Source organism: Nicotiana tomentosiformis, chromosome 6, assembly GCF_000390325.3.
Source record: "Nicotiana tomentosiformis chromosome 6, ASM39032v3, whole genome shotgun sequence".
NCBI classification, from domain to species: domain Eukaryota; kingdom Viridiplantae; phylum Streptophyta; class Magnoliopsida; order Solanales; family Solanaceae; genus Nicotiana; species Nicotiana tomentosiformis.
In genome coordinates, this window is record NC_090817.1 from 80,484,089 (window position 1) to 80,497,268 (window position 13,180).

Consider the following 13,180-nt stretch of genomic DNA (forward strand, 5'->3'; position numbering starts at 1 on the left):
CAATAAAACAAAAGAACTAGGGATAGTTTCAGAATTAAAAGATGCTAAAAAAAGAAAAGGGGACATCTGTTAAAAGAAAATATCTGAAAAGGGACAGCTGTCCAATTTAGTTGTAAAAGATGCTTTTTTTCCCTAAAATTTAGGGACTGCATTCTGAGAATTATTTCCTTATCTTAGGAGCACATGACGGATTTTTCACTCTATAAAAAGGACCTCACTCACACATTTTCGAGGATCTGATATTCATACATAGGAAGACACACACAAAATTCACTCTTTATTTTTTATTTTTCTACTCTCATCCCATACTGATTTTGAGTAAGTTCTGGATTTCTGGGTTTGAGTTTGAAGCTTTTGTGTTGATTGGTTTTCTACTGCTATTCTTCCCAGTTATCAGAGATTTATTTTCTTCTTTTGCTTTGCCGCTTCAAGGTACTGATTTCAATCTCTGTTGATGTATCATTTATTTAAATGTCACAATGTCAAGGAATCTGCAATCATGGGTTACTTATGTGTTTGATAAATGCTCCTTGTAGCAATTAATCACTTATGTTTGAACTAATGCTCTTTTCTGTTTGAGTTTATGGATGAAGTTTATGTTAATCATGTTGAATTCGTATCTGAATTTATTAAATCTAATTTGAATGATTCTCATATCGTTGGTTGTTTTATTCCTGATAAACATTTTTACTAGTATGCCTTCTGTTAAGTGTTCAACTCGTCAGTTACTTGGCGATTAGCATCAAAATGAGTCAAACTCTATTGTGCCTTCTTGCAAGCTGATTAGAAACTGATTTAAAATCATGTGGGTATTTGTATTAAGAATTATGTTTTGCAGACTAGGTCGTAGCTCGAGCAGTTCTCTTCATTTAGAGAATCGCTATTTTTCAAAGTCTAAAGGATTTGTTGGAGAAGTTTGTGATAGTTCGACTTGAAATCGGAGCTTAGAATCAGAAGTTTGTAAACATGCAGCACTGTATTACTCATTAGTTTCAGTTTTGTTTTAATATGGAGTTTGTCACAAGTTGAGTTTCATGCTGATAAAAATATTTGAAATAGAAAACGGTGACTGATAGTGTAGCTAATATTCGAATAAGGTTTTGACGTAATGGGTTTATTATGTAAATCTGGGTCTACTTGCGTTAATGATAGAGACCCAATATGGCTATTTCTGATTTGTTTCCTTATTGAGTTTGAAATCCTGAAGTGTCGACAGATGCATGAGCCTTCTATATGAGATTGGAATCAATGTTTATTATGTTTAAGCATGGTGTTAGGCTAGATGAGTAATAACAATCATATGTGTCTAGACTTGGCTATCTTGAATTGCCTCACTTTGTTTTTTTTTTCTGGACCGTATGTTAAATTGGTCCATTTTGAAAAGCCTGCTGTAGAATCAAAGGCATCAGGTCTCAATTGTTGAGGGCTTAAATAGACCTGGTGGAGAATAGGTCTTATTGGGCCTATCATATTGTGGCTCATGTCTCGAAAAGCCATAAAGCAAAACTCCACACAGTATTTATAAATTGTTTATAGTCCAAACGTTGGTTGAAAACATATAGTCATTCAATTAGAATGTTTCTAGTGTAATCCTACACCCCTCTCATTAAGCTTAAACCCAACTGCCCTGTTAATCAATTTCATATGGTTAAGTTATTTTAAGCCATTTGATGTCACGCCAACAAGAGTGGTGCATGATTTGATAGCAGATGTTTGTTAGAATCTAAATGAAAGAGATCGTTGGTTTAATTATACCAAAGTTACAAATCTTCGTAGATTGCTTTAAGCGCGATTAATAAATTATTGTGGCCATGGGTACGGTTTCCGTGGCGTGGTCACGATACGTAAATCCCATTCGGGTATGCATTTTATGTGACTCGACCATAACTTCAAATAATAATAAAAATAAACATATCATAAATCATGGGTGCATTTCATGTGGCGCGGTTTGCAAAGTGTATTAAAAAGACAAGTGTACGACATCGTGACTTGTTCCAGAAATAATTTCATAGATAATTAAAAGCGGTTAAAACGTAAAAATGCACCATAGGCTTTAAATATGTTGCAAATCAAATAATTAGGCCAAATATTAATTGTTAAGCTACCGTGCTAAAACCACGGAACTCGGGAGTGCCTCACACCTTCTCCCGGGTTAACATAATTCCTTACCCGGTCTTCTGTGTTCGCGGACCATAAAAATTGAGTCAATTTCCTCGATTTGGGATTTTAAAATAAACCTGTGACTTGGGACACCATAAATTATTTCAAGTGACGACTCTGAATTAAATAAATAATCCCATTTCGATTAATGTCACTTAAATTGGAAAAACTCCTTATCCCCTCAGAAAAAAGGAGGTGTGACAGCTCTGACGACTCTGCTGGGGAACCAAACCCAGAATCTCTGGTTCAGGGTTCAGAATTCGAGTTTAGAATAACTGTTATACTTGGCTTTTGTCTATTATCTGATTTTTACGTGTTTGAACCTAATGTGCTAAATATCGCTTTTTACTGCTTTGATATTATGTGAACTGTATATAAACTGCTATGAAACCCCTTTTTCTCTCTAAGTCTTCTAAATCTCCTGGGGAGCGTGCGCTTCGTGTGGCTTCTTTTCTGTATTCCCGGTACACTCCCCCCCCCCTCGAGTAAGCCAGGTCTAGAATAATATACCCAGGATTTAAACTTAGAAAAACACAGCCTCATGCCGGATCCGTAGTAGGTACGTTTGCTTGCATAACGTGCATTTGACTTAGGGGACTCAACACAGGGGTTGGGTCCGTCTAGGACGGGTGTATCCAAAATTAAAGGACCATCCTGATGCATTCTTTACATGCTACTTGTGCATTAATTTTTTTGGCTTGTATGTTGACCGGCTTCTTGAGTAAGAAAAAAAATCATAAAAAAGAGAAAAACAAAGAGTGAGGTAGGATAGAAAAATGCCCGATTTTGATAATCCCGATATTCAAAAATATCTCGTTACTCTGTCAAAATTTCAAAAACACAGAGAGAATTATTTCAAAACAAATCATATTTTCCTGTGTATCAAAATTGACCGAACTACGCGGGTTTGATTCTCACCGGACGTGAGATACGTAGGCAACCCTCATCGGGTTCGGCCCCTTTTTGCAAAAATAACCAAAAATATGAAAATGCGTCATTTTGTCATAAATAAATTTAGGGGATGCCATTTTCTGTCCAAATGGCCAGAAACGTCCCGACGGGACGCCGGAAGGCTGTTTTGCAAGAATAGCCACCTATGGCTCTTTTTCTAATTTTGGCCACTTAGCAAGCACAGCTTTAAAATCTTCATTTCTGAAGAGCTGAAGGGTCGTATTTGCAAAGGTGGCTTTGAGTTGTTTGAGTATTATTTTGCAAAAATAATCTTTCTTTTGGGGTCAAATTAAAAAAAAAATCAAGAAATCACTTGTTTTTAACCAGTAGCCTTAAATAAAAATGTGCAGGATGAGCACTGTTGAAAATATACCTTTTCGAGTCGTAGACAAGATTCCACTAGGACTCCACATGTGGTGGAACGACCTAGGGGAGGTCGGCAAGCGTTCTGTGACAAAGGCTTTAGGTGGGCTCACTGGTCTTCTGGAGATTAAACCAAGGGTTGATATAATCGAAGCTTTGATACCGTTTTGGGACCCGACACACAATGTTTTCCACTTCTCTGATTTCGAGTTGACCTCTACACTAGAGGAGATAGCAGGTTATGATGGTTTAGAAGGGAAGCTAAGGCATCAATATCCAGTAGCACCAAGAACTGTAACCTCTCATAGATTTTTGGACCTTCTGAGTATTAGCCGACAAGTTAAAGATGAAAATTTGACCGGAGGATTCTGCACATTCCGTTTCTTATACAGCCGGTATGGGGACCCCCACGGATTTGAGGCTCCGGACACTGGTTTGAATCAACAAGGAAATAAAGACAAATGGGAAGCACGCAGGGGTTTGGCCTTTGTGGTGGCATTTTTAGGCACTTTAATATGCCCAAGGAGTGATAGACATATAGAATTGGGGCTCGCAGGAATGGCCGACTTTATGGTCAAAAAGGCCAATAGCACTATCATACCGATGATTATCGCAGAAATTTACCAAGATTTAACCGCTTGTCGAGCTGGGACAAAGTTGTTTTAGGGTTGCAACTTGCTTTTACAGATGTGGTTGGTAGAACATCTTTGCCATCGCCTAGGTTACATGAACTACGGTCTGACCGGACTTAATTGAATTGAAGAATATAAAAACCGGGAAAACGGTCATGAGTTGCCAGAAGGTACTGAGGCATGGTTCTCGTATTTGGGTTCTTTAAACGCAAATCGAATTGAGTGGACTTTCGGTTGGCTCCCGGTCAACGAAGTTATTTATATGTCCGCCGGAGTGTGCTTTCTTTTATTAATGGGTCTTCGGAGTATTCAGCCATATGTCCCGCATCGGGTCCTATGCCAATTTGGCAGATACCAAACAGTCCCTTATGACGAAGATTTGAATCCACAGGTTATTGAACTATGCCCAAAAGCCACATTCCCAGAAGAAAGGCTTCGCCAGATTTGGCATCAATGTAGGTTCCTGGAGCCACAGACTCAAGTACGGGATTTGTCCACGGGTTAAGTAGGATCCAACTATGCCACATGGTATGGTAAAAGAATTCGGGTCGATCAAGAACCAGAACAGCCCGCCAAAAGGCCCCATGTCCAACAATTCACCGATGGAGCGCGAGAGCAATGGATTTGGTTAGCTAAAGAAAAGGAATACCGGACTACTATAAGCAAACTAGAAGAACAAATTGAAAAAATCAAATTTGATAGTAGTTTGCAGGCAGCTGAAGATGAAGGGGAAAATAGGAGGTTGGCTAGGGAAAATGAAGCCCTTCGAGCCCAAATCCATAGAATGAAAATAGTCACCGAGACACCGGTAAGAAGTGAGAGAGATGAGAAAATTATAACCAATCTAAGGTGGAAAGTGCATGATTATGGTTTTGACTTGACAAAGGCCGAAAGAGACTTGTTAAATACTCAAGAAAAGTTGGCCAAAAGTGCGGAAGATCAGGCTAGATTAGCCCACCAGTTGAAGCAGAAATATGACAAAGAAATAGCAATTTTACAAAAAAAGTTGGCTGCCCTGGAGAATGAAATGGTCAAGCAAACAAAGGATTTCAAGGCAGAAAGAGAGCATTGCTACGCATTGATTTACCAACTACAAGAAAGCATGCAACAGTTACAAGACCAAAACAACACAGATACATAAGTGTTGGAGGCTCGGGCCCAGCAGATTGGATGTTTGCTTCAAGAAAAGGGTGTCATCAGAATGAGGATTAAAGAGATAGCTGATTATGTTGTAATTAAATGCCATGAATATGAAGACATGGCCATGTCTATGTTTTTTGCTTCTGTGATGACATTCGTTCGCCAGGTGATGGTTGACCTAGACCACCTTTAATAACATATTGACTATAGGCCCATGCGGAGACCGGCTGATGTCCCGCAAGCCCCCGGAGTACCGGTGGAGGCTCTTATGTATTTTTGATTTTTCAGTTTTTAAGTTTTGTTCGTCTTTGTCAAGGCTGTTTATTGCTTTATTTCGAGTCTTTAGATTTTCCTTTGTAGTCATCACTACTTTTAAGTCCTTGTAATAGAAAATCCAAAAAGATGTCTTTCATTAATGAAGTATTAAAAACCCAAAAAAAAAAAATCTTTTCATTCATTTCGCATTTATATCCCTGAACTACGTAATGATCTGATTCATGCGGCGTCATGATACGTAGGTAATCCCCATAGGATTCGATCACAGTCTTAAAAGAGCGAAATGAGAGAATGAGAATTAAAAAGGTAAAACACAGCAAAAGGAGAGAGGAAAAGAAAATCAGGATTTGAAATTTGAGAAAGGAGTTGGGATGAAACACATAAGCCGTCGCAAAGCATTTAGAAACATTTAACTGCTCAGATGCATTGCATCCCCAATATGCGATTCCCTATCTGTCAAATGCTTCAAAACTGACCAAGTTATTGTATGTGCATTAAGACAGGTTTTGTTTAGGTGGTTAGTTTGTTGGCATCCTGGCAAGTCACCCCTATAACACCAGATCAAAGCGCAAGGCAGTCATGACTAGAAAAGAATCGGACACGGGTGATGTTGACCCGCCGAGGGAGATTGTAGAATCGGAGTCTGAATTGAAAGAGGAGGTCCACAAGATGAAGCATCAAATGGCAGAAATGTATCAAGCCTGGATCAGGGGGCATCCTCCACCTTTATTCCCCGCTAACTACACAGAAAATCCCGCTTTCATCCCACCACTGGCACAAGCCCAGGATCCCACTACCGTTGATCTTTCCCCTCAGCATGCACCAGGTTTTATCCCTTACCACCACTACCCCGGCACCTCATCCCAAACTTTCCATGCCCCACCAGCCAAAACAACTGCATACCCTGCTCTGACATCTGCTCCTCTTTTTGTAGCCCCTCCGCGAGCTACCCTCCACCGATCTTCTAGTGAACCTGCATTCCAAGCTCTAGATACCCAATATTATGCTCCAAAACTAACTTTCAAAGTCACGGATCCTTATTCCTACACCCCTCACTTTGAACCTCCTGTTGAAACTGAGAAACCATCCCGGAACGTGGAGCAGGATGAGATATTCAGAAAAGTGAAGAGTTTAGAGCAATCTTTGAAGAACATGCAAGTGATAGGAAGCCAAGTAAGTGTTGCTTACAAGGATTTATGCTTATTCCCTGATGTCCAATTGCCCGCTGGGTTCAAGGTGCCCAAGTTTGACCTATACGATGGACATAGAGATCCCGTGGCCCATTTGAGAGGCTTTTGCAGCAAGATGAGAGGCGCCGATGGGAAAGACGAATTATTAATGGCGTATTTCAGTCAGAGTCTGAGTGGGGCGGCTTTGGAATGGTACACCCGCCAAGACGCTAGCAGGTGGTACACATGGGACGACTTGGCTCACGCCTTTGCTTGGCACTTTTACTACAATATAGACATTGTCCGGATCGCCTATCTTTGACCAAGGTAGAAAAGAAGCCCAATGAGAGCTTTAGGGAATATGGTTTCAGATGGAGAGAACAAGCTGCACAGGTCAATCCTCCAATGGAAGAAGATGAGATGGTAGAGTACTTTCTTCAAGCCCTAGAGCCTACTTACTTTGGCCATTTGATCTAAGCCATAGGTAAGTCCTTCAACGATGTGGTAAAGATGGGAGGAATGGTGGAAGAGGGACTCAAGTCAAGCAAGATCATGAGCTACTCCGCCATAAAATCAACCACACAGGCAATTCAAAGTGGTACCGGAAGCCTGTTAGGCAAAAAGAAGAAAGATGATGTCGCTATGTTTGTCTCTAAATCACGGCGTGGCCCTAGGGGTTCGCCTCACCAGTACATCCAACCTCGACCCCAACCTCAAGCCTACACCCAAGCTCCACATAATCCATCCCAACATTATTTCCCACCACAAGACCCTCAATATTCAGTCAGATCACCCTAATACCATGTTCACCACGCACAGTCATATGCGTAACCCCCTCCTTACTTGCAATGGCGTGCTCCAACTCCACAAAATCCTTATCCACCCCCATAACCATACCGAAACCCTACTAGTCCAAGCTTTCGACCAAGGAGTGGAAAGAAACCTTCACCCCTCTTGGAGAGTCATATACTAGTTTGTTTCAAAGGTTAAGGCAGTTGGATGTTTTGAGGCCAATTGAGTCAAAGATACCAAATCTACCCCCAAGGAATCTTGGTTATTCCCTTAGATGTGCATATTGTTCTGATGCCCTAGGGCACGACACAGAGAAGTGTTGGAATTTGAAGAGGGCAATCCAAAAGCTTATTGATACAAATCAAATTGTGGTCCAGAGCCCGGAGGCGCCAAACATCAACCAAAATCCTTTGTCGGCCCATGTAGAGACACATATGATTGAGATAGTTCATAAGGATGGGGAGCCCAAAAATTCTTCAAAGTCTATCATGATGATCCGTGCTAGCGAAAGTAATTCAGTTAAAGCTCTAGATTCGGCAAAAGCAATGGCCTTGACAGTTGAAGGGATGACGGAGAAGCTAAGCACGCTCAACGTGAAGCCATCTGTATTGGTTGTGAAAGGGCCTCCGATTGATGTTGGAGCGAACCAGGAAAAGCAAAAAGTGGTTGTGCCAGGATTCCCGGACAAGCCTGTCATAATTGTGGAGGGGGCTCGTATTACCGCCGTTATTATTAAGTCAGTGACCCAGTTACTAATAGTTGACACAAAGGTCGTCCCGTGGAATTACAAACAGGTGATAGTGACATATAAAGGGAAAGAAGTAGAGGAAGAAGTCAATGAAACCGGAGGACTGACTCGTTTTGGGAGATGTTTTACCCCAGAGAAACTGAGGAAAGCCAAGCCATTCAAGGATGGCCACATCCCAATAAAGAAGCTGGTCACTGAAGAAGAGGCTGAAGAGTTCCTGAAAAAGATGAAAATGCAAGACTATTCCATTATAGGACAGTTAAGGAAAACACCAGCTCAGATCTTTATTTTGTCTTTGCTGATACATTCAGATGAACACCGCAAACCCGTGATAAAGATTTTGAATGAGGCCCATGTTCCTGATAAGATCACGGTGAACCATTTGGAGAAGATTGCTAATAATATTTTCGAAGTAAACGGGATCACTTTCTCAGATGATGAACTTCCTATGGAGGGTACATAGCACAACTGAGCTCTTTATCTCACAGTGAAGTGCGAGGATTCTGCTATCTCAAGGGTACTGGTTGATAACGGTTCTAGTGCAAATATTTGCCCTCTGTCCACTTTGCAAAAGTTGAAGATCGGCACTGAAAGGATCCACATGAATAATGTATATGTTCGAGGCTTTCATGGAGGAGGGAAAAATTTTGTCGGTGATATAATGCTCGAATTGTCAATAGGGCTAGTTGAGTTCACTATGGAGTTCCAAGTGCTAGATGTGTCTGTCTCCTACAACTTGTTGTTGGGCAGGCTCGGGATACATGCTGCCAAGGCAATCCCGTCTTCTCTGCATCAAATGGTAAAGTTCGAATGGGACAGGCAGGAAATAGTTGTGCACGGTGATGAGAACTTATCTGCTTACAATGACACAACTATTCCATTTATTGAAGCTGAAGATGATAAAGGGCCTTGGGTCTACCAAACTTTCAAAACAGTGTCTGTCGAGAAGATTCCTGAGGGAGAATGCATTCCAGGTCCGAAGCTACCCTCCACGTCCGTCATGGTAGCAAATGATATGTTGAAGAATGGTTTTGTGCCGGGCAAAGGTCTGGGTTCATCTCTACAGGGTATTGCGCATCCGGTGTGTCTACGTGAAAGTTTCGGTACATTTGGTTTGGGATTCAGACTCACAGGGAAGGACGTGAAAAGGGCTAAAATTTTGAAAAGAAAGGCATGGTCACTTCCTAAGCCTGTTCCACACATCTCCAAGTCTTTTGTCAAGCCAGGGGGTCGCAAAAAGCCCAATATCAGCGATCCCAAAACCTATAGTCGACTTTGATGAAGAGTTGATCAAGAGGTTCCAGAGTCTATTTGATGAGGTTAATATGGTAGAAATCGGGGAAGGTTCCAGTAATGCCGATGTGCAGTTTGTTGGGCCAAATATAAAGCTTAGCAATTGGAAAGCTACTCTTCTCCCCACCCGGAAGGAGTTTTGTTAGTCTGCTTTGTTTTCCTTTATGTCATCTGGGTTATTCCAGGGTTGTAATCCAGATTTTTATTTTTGCTTATTTTGATGTACAAACCCTTCTATCCTTTTATTTTCAATGAAATACAATTTCTCGTTTTCCATTATTCCTGATAGCGTTTCATTTTTGTTTTTTATTTTTTTTCTGTATAGTTCTTTTTATGCTGGTTTCAATGACATGACATGCATGAGGAATTTTCAGCCAAATCTTAAAAGCCAATCTAATTATGAAATAACAATCCAAGAAGTAGAGTGTGATGATAAAACAGAATATAATGAAGAAGTAGCATTTGAGGAAATCAGTATAGAACTAAAATACTTTGAAGGAAAACCCAAGCCTAATTTGAATGAAACTTAAGAAATCAATTTAGGAGATCAAGATAATGTTAGGTAAACCAAGATAAGTGTGCTTTTGGGACCACAAATCAAGGAAGAAATAATCAAAGCACTGTTTGAATATAAAGATGTTTTTGCATGGTCGTATGACGACATGCCGATTTTGAGCACTGATTTTGTAGTTCAGAAATTGCCAACTGATCCAACATTCCCTCCGGTCAAGCAAAAGTTAAGAAAGTTCAAGATTGACATGAGTGTGAAAATCAAAGAAGAAATCACAAAGCACTTTGATGCAAAGGTCATTCGGGTCACTCGATATCCCACTTAGTTAGCTAATATTGTGCCAGTACCAAAGAAGGACGGTAAGACCAAGGTATATGTTGATTATCATGATCTCAACAAGGCAAGTCCAAAGGATAACTTTCCATTATCGAACATCCACATTCTAATTGATAATTGTGCCAAGCATGAGATCGGGTCTTTTATGGACTGCTACGCGGGATATCACCAGATCCTGATGGATGAGGAAGATGCAGAAAAGATAGCGTTCATCATGCCATGGGGGACATATTGCTACCGGGTAATGCCATTTGGTTTGAAGAATGCTGGGGCAACTTACATGAGGGCAATGACTACCATATTTCATGACATGATACACAAGGAGATTGAGGTTTATGTAGATGACATGATCATAAAGTCAAAGAAGCAGACCGACCATGTCGGGGATTTGAGAAAGTTTTTCCAAAGGCTCTTCAGTCCTGGATAATTCTTTTGGTTGCGTACTGGGTCAACACGACATCACAGGCAAGAAAGAGCAAGCCATTTATTAGCTCAGCAAAAAGTTCACTCCTTATGAGGTTAAGTATACTCTTCTTGAAAGGACATGTTGCGCCCTGACTTGGGTACCACAAAAGTTGAAGCATTATCTGTCGTCCTACACTACTTACCTCATTTTTCGCATAGATGCTCTAAAGTATATCTTTTAGAAGCCTATGCCCACAAGAAGACTTGCAAAGTGGCAAATTTTACTCACAAAATTTGACATCATCTATGTGACCCGGACCGCGATGAAAGCCCAAGCCTTGGCCGATCACTTGGCCGAGAATCCGGTGGATGAAGAGTATGAACCATTGAAGACATATTTTCCTAATGAAGAGGTAATGTGTGTTGACGAGGTTGACCATGAGGAAAAGCCAGGTTGGAAACTCTTCTTTGATGGAGTTGCTAACATGAAAGGCGTCGGAATAGGGGCTGCCCTCATTTCTGAAATAGGGCATCACTACACTGTAACAGCCCAGCTTCGATTTAAATGCACTAACAACATGGCCGAGTAAGAAGCATGCATTCTGGGTTTGAGGTTAGCTGTAGATATGGGAGTCCAGGAGATACTAGTTCTGGGAGACTCGGATTTGCTAGTTTACCAGATTCAGGGAGAATGGGAGACCCGGGATTTGAAGCTTATACCGTATCGACAATGTCTACATGATCTTTGTCAACGATTCAGGTCAGTAGAATTTAGGCATATCCCCAGGATTCATAATAAGATTGTCGACGCCTTGGCTACTTTGGCGTCAATGTTACACCATCCGGATAAGGCTTACGTCGACCCTCTGCATATTCGAGTCCGTGATCAGAATGCCTATTGCAATGTGATTGAAGAGGAACTTGATGGTGAGCCTTGGTTCCATGATGTCAAGGAGTACATCAAGTCGGGGATATATCTGGTACATGCCACAGGTGATCAAAAGAGAACCATTCGACGTCTGGCTAGAGGATTTTTCTTAAGTGGGGGAATCTTATACAAGAGGACTCCAGATCTAGGACTACTAAGGTGCATAGGTGCTAAACAAGCTTCGACTATCATGGTCGGAGTGCATTCAGGAGTTTGCGGACCGCATATGAGTGGGTATGTCTTGGCAAAGAAGATTCTTCGAGCAGCTTATTATTGGCTCACCATGGAACGAGATTGCATCAGCTTTGTTCACAAATGTCATCAATGCCAGGTGCACGGTGATTTGATTCATTCCCTGCCATCTGAGTTGCACACAATATCTGTACCTTGGCCCTTTGTTGCTTGGGGCATGGATGTCATTGGGCCAATTGAACCGGCAGTATCAAATGGGCATAGGTTTATTTTGGTGGCCATTGATTACTTCACCAAGTGGGTCGAAGCTGTAACTTTCAAGTCTGTGACCAAAAAGGCGGTGGTACATTTTGTTCATTCAAATATCATTTTCCGGTTTAGAATTCCCAAGGTAATCATCACAGACAATGTTGCTAACCTCAATAGTCATTTGATGAAAGAGGTATGTCAACAGTTCAAGATTATGCATCAAAACTCCACTCCGTATCGTCCTAAGGCAAACGGAACTGTTGAGGCTGCTAACAATAACGTAAAGAAGATACTTCGTAAGATGGTGCAAGGTTCTAGGCAATGGCATGAAAAGTTACCTTTTGCTTTACTGGGTTATCGCACTATTGTTTGCACTTCAGTAGGTGCAACTCCTTATTTGCTGGTATATGGAACTGAGGCAGTTTTACCTACGGAAGCTGAGATCCCATCCCTCCGGATCATTGCTGAAGCTGAAATTGATGATGATGAATGGGTCAAAACTCGGCTAGAGCAGTTGAGTTTGATTGATGAAAAAAGATTGGCAGCAGTATGTCATGGTCAATTGTATCAGAAAAGAATGGCAAGAGCATACCACAAGAAGGTGCGTCCCCGAAAATTTGAAGTGGGCCAGTTGGTATTGAAACGCATCCTTCCACATCAGGCTGAAGCTAAAGGCAAGTTTGCCCCAAACTGGCAGGGGCCGTTCATTATGACAAAGGTGTTGCCCAACGGTGCTTTGTATTTAACAGACATAGAAGGTAAATATGTGGATATGGCTATCAATTCTGATGCAGTCAAGAGATATTATATATTATTTCTTTGCTTATCTTCAATCGCATTTTGTACTAGGCATGTTCAAAGTTGGAATGATGAAGGCATTTTATTCTGCTACCCCAAACACTTTTATGATTTGTTACCCCTTTTTGAGCCTTATTTATTTTCTTTCATACCCCTCTTTTGGAATCATAAGTAGAGTTAGAAATAGAAAAGAAAAAGAAAAGACAAAAAAAGGAAAAAAAGAAATAGAAGGGAAAA

At 41.0% G+C, this 13,180-nt stretch overlaps 1 protein-coding gene across 1 annotated transcript in view; it reads left to right on the top strand.

Moving 5' to 3' along the window:
• The first annotated feature begins 11,402 nt into the window (after positions 1-11,402).
• LOC138894277 (uncharacterized) overlaps positions 11,403-13,180 on the top strand; it is a 44,136-nt gene continuing 42,358 nt past the window's right edge. Inside the window, exons 1-3 of the mRNA XM_070178961.1 lie at positions 11,403-12,338; positions 12,435-12,692; positions 12,807-12,903. Coding sequence (XP_070035062.1) covers positions 11,403-12,338; positions 12,435-12,692; positions 12,807-12,903 — 1,291 coding nt within the window. The remainder of the gene's footprint in view (positions 12,339-12,434; positions 12,693-12,806; positions 12,904-13,180) is intronic.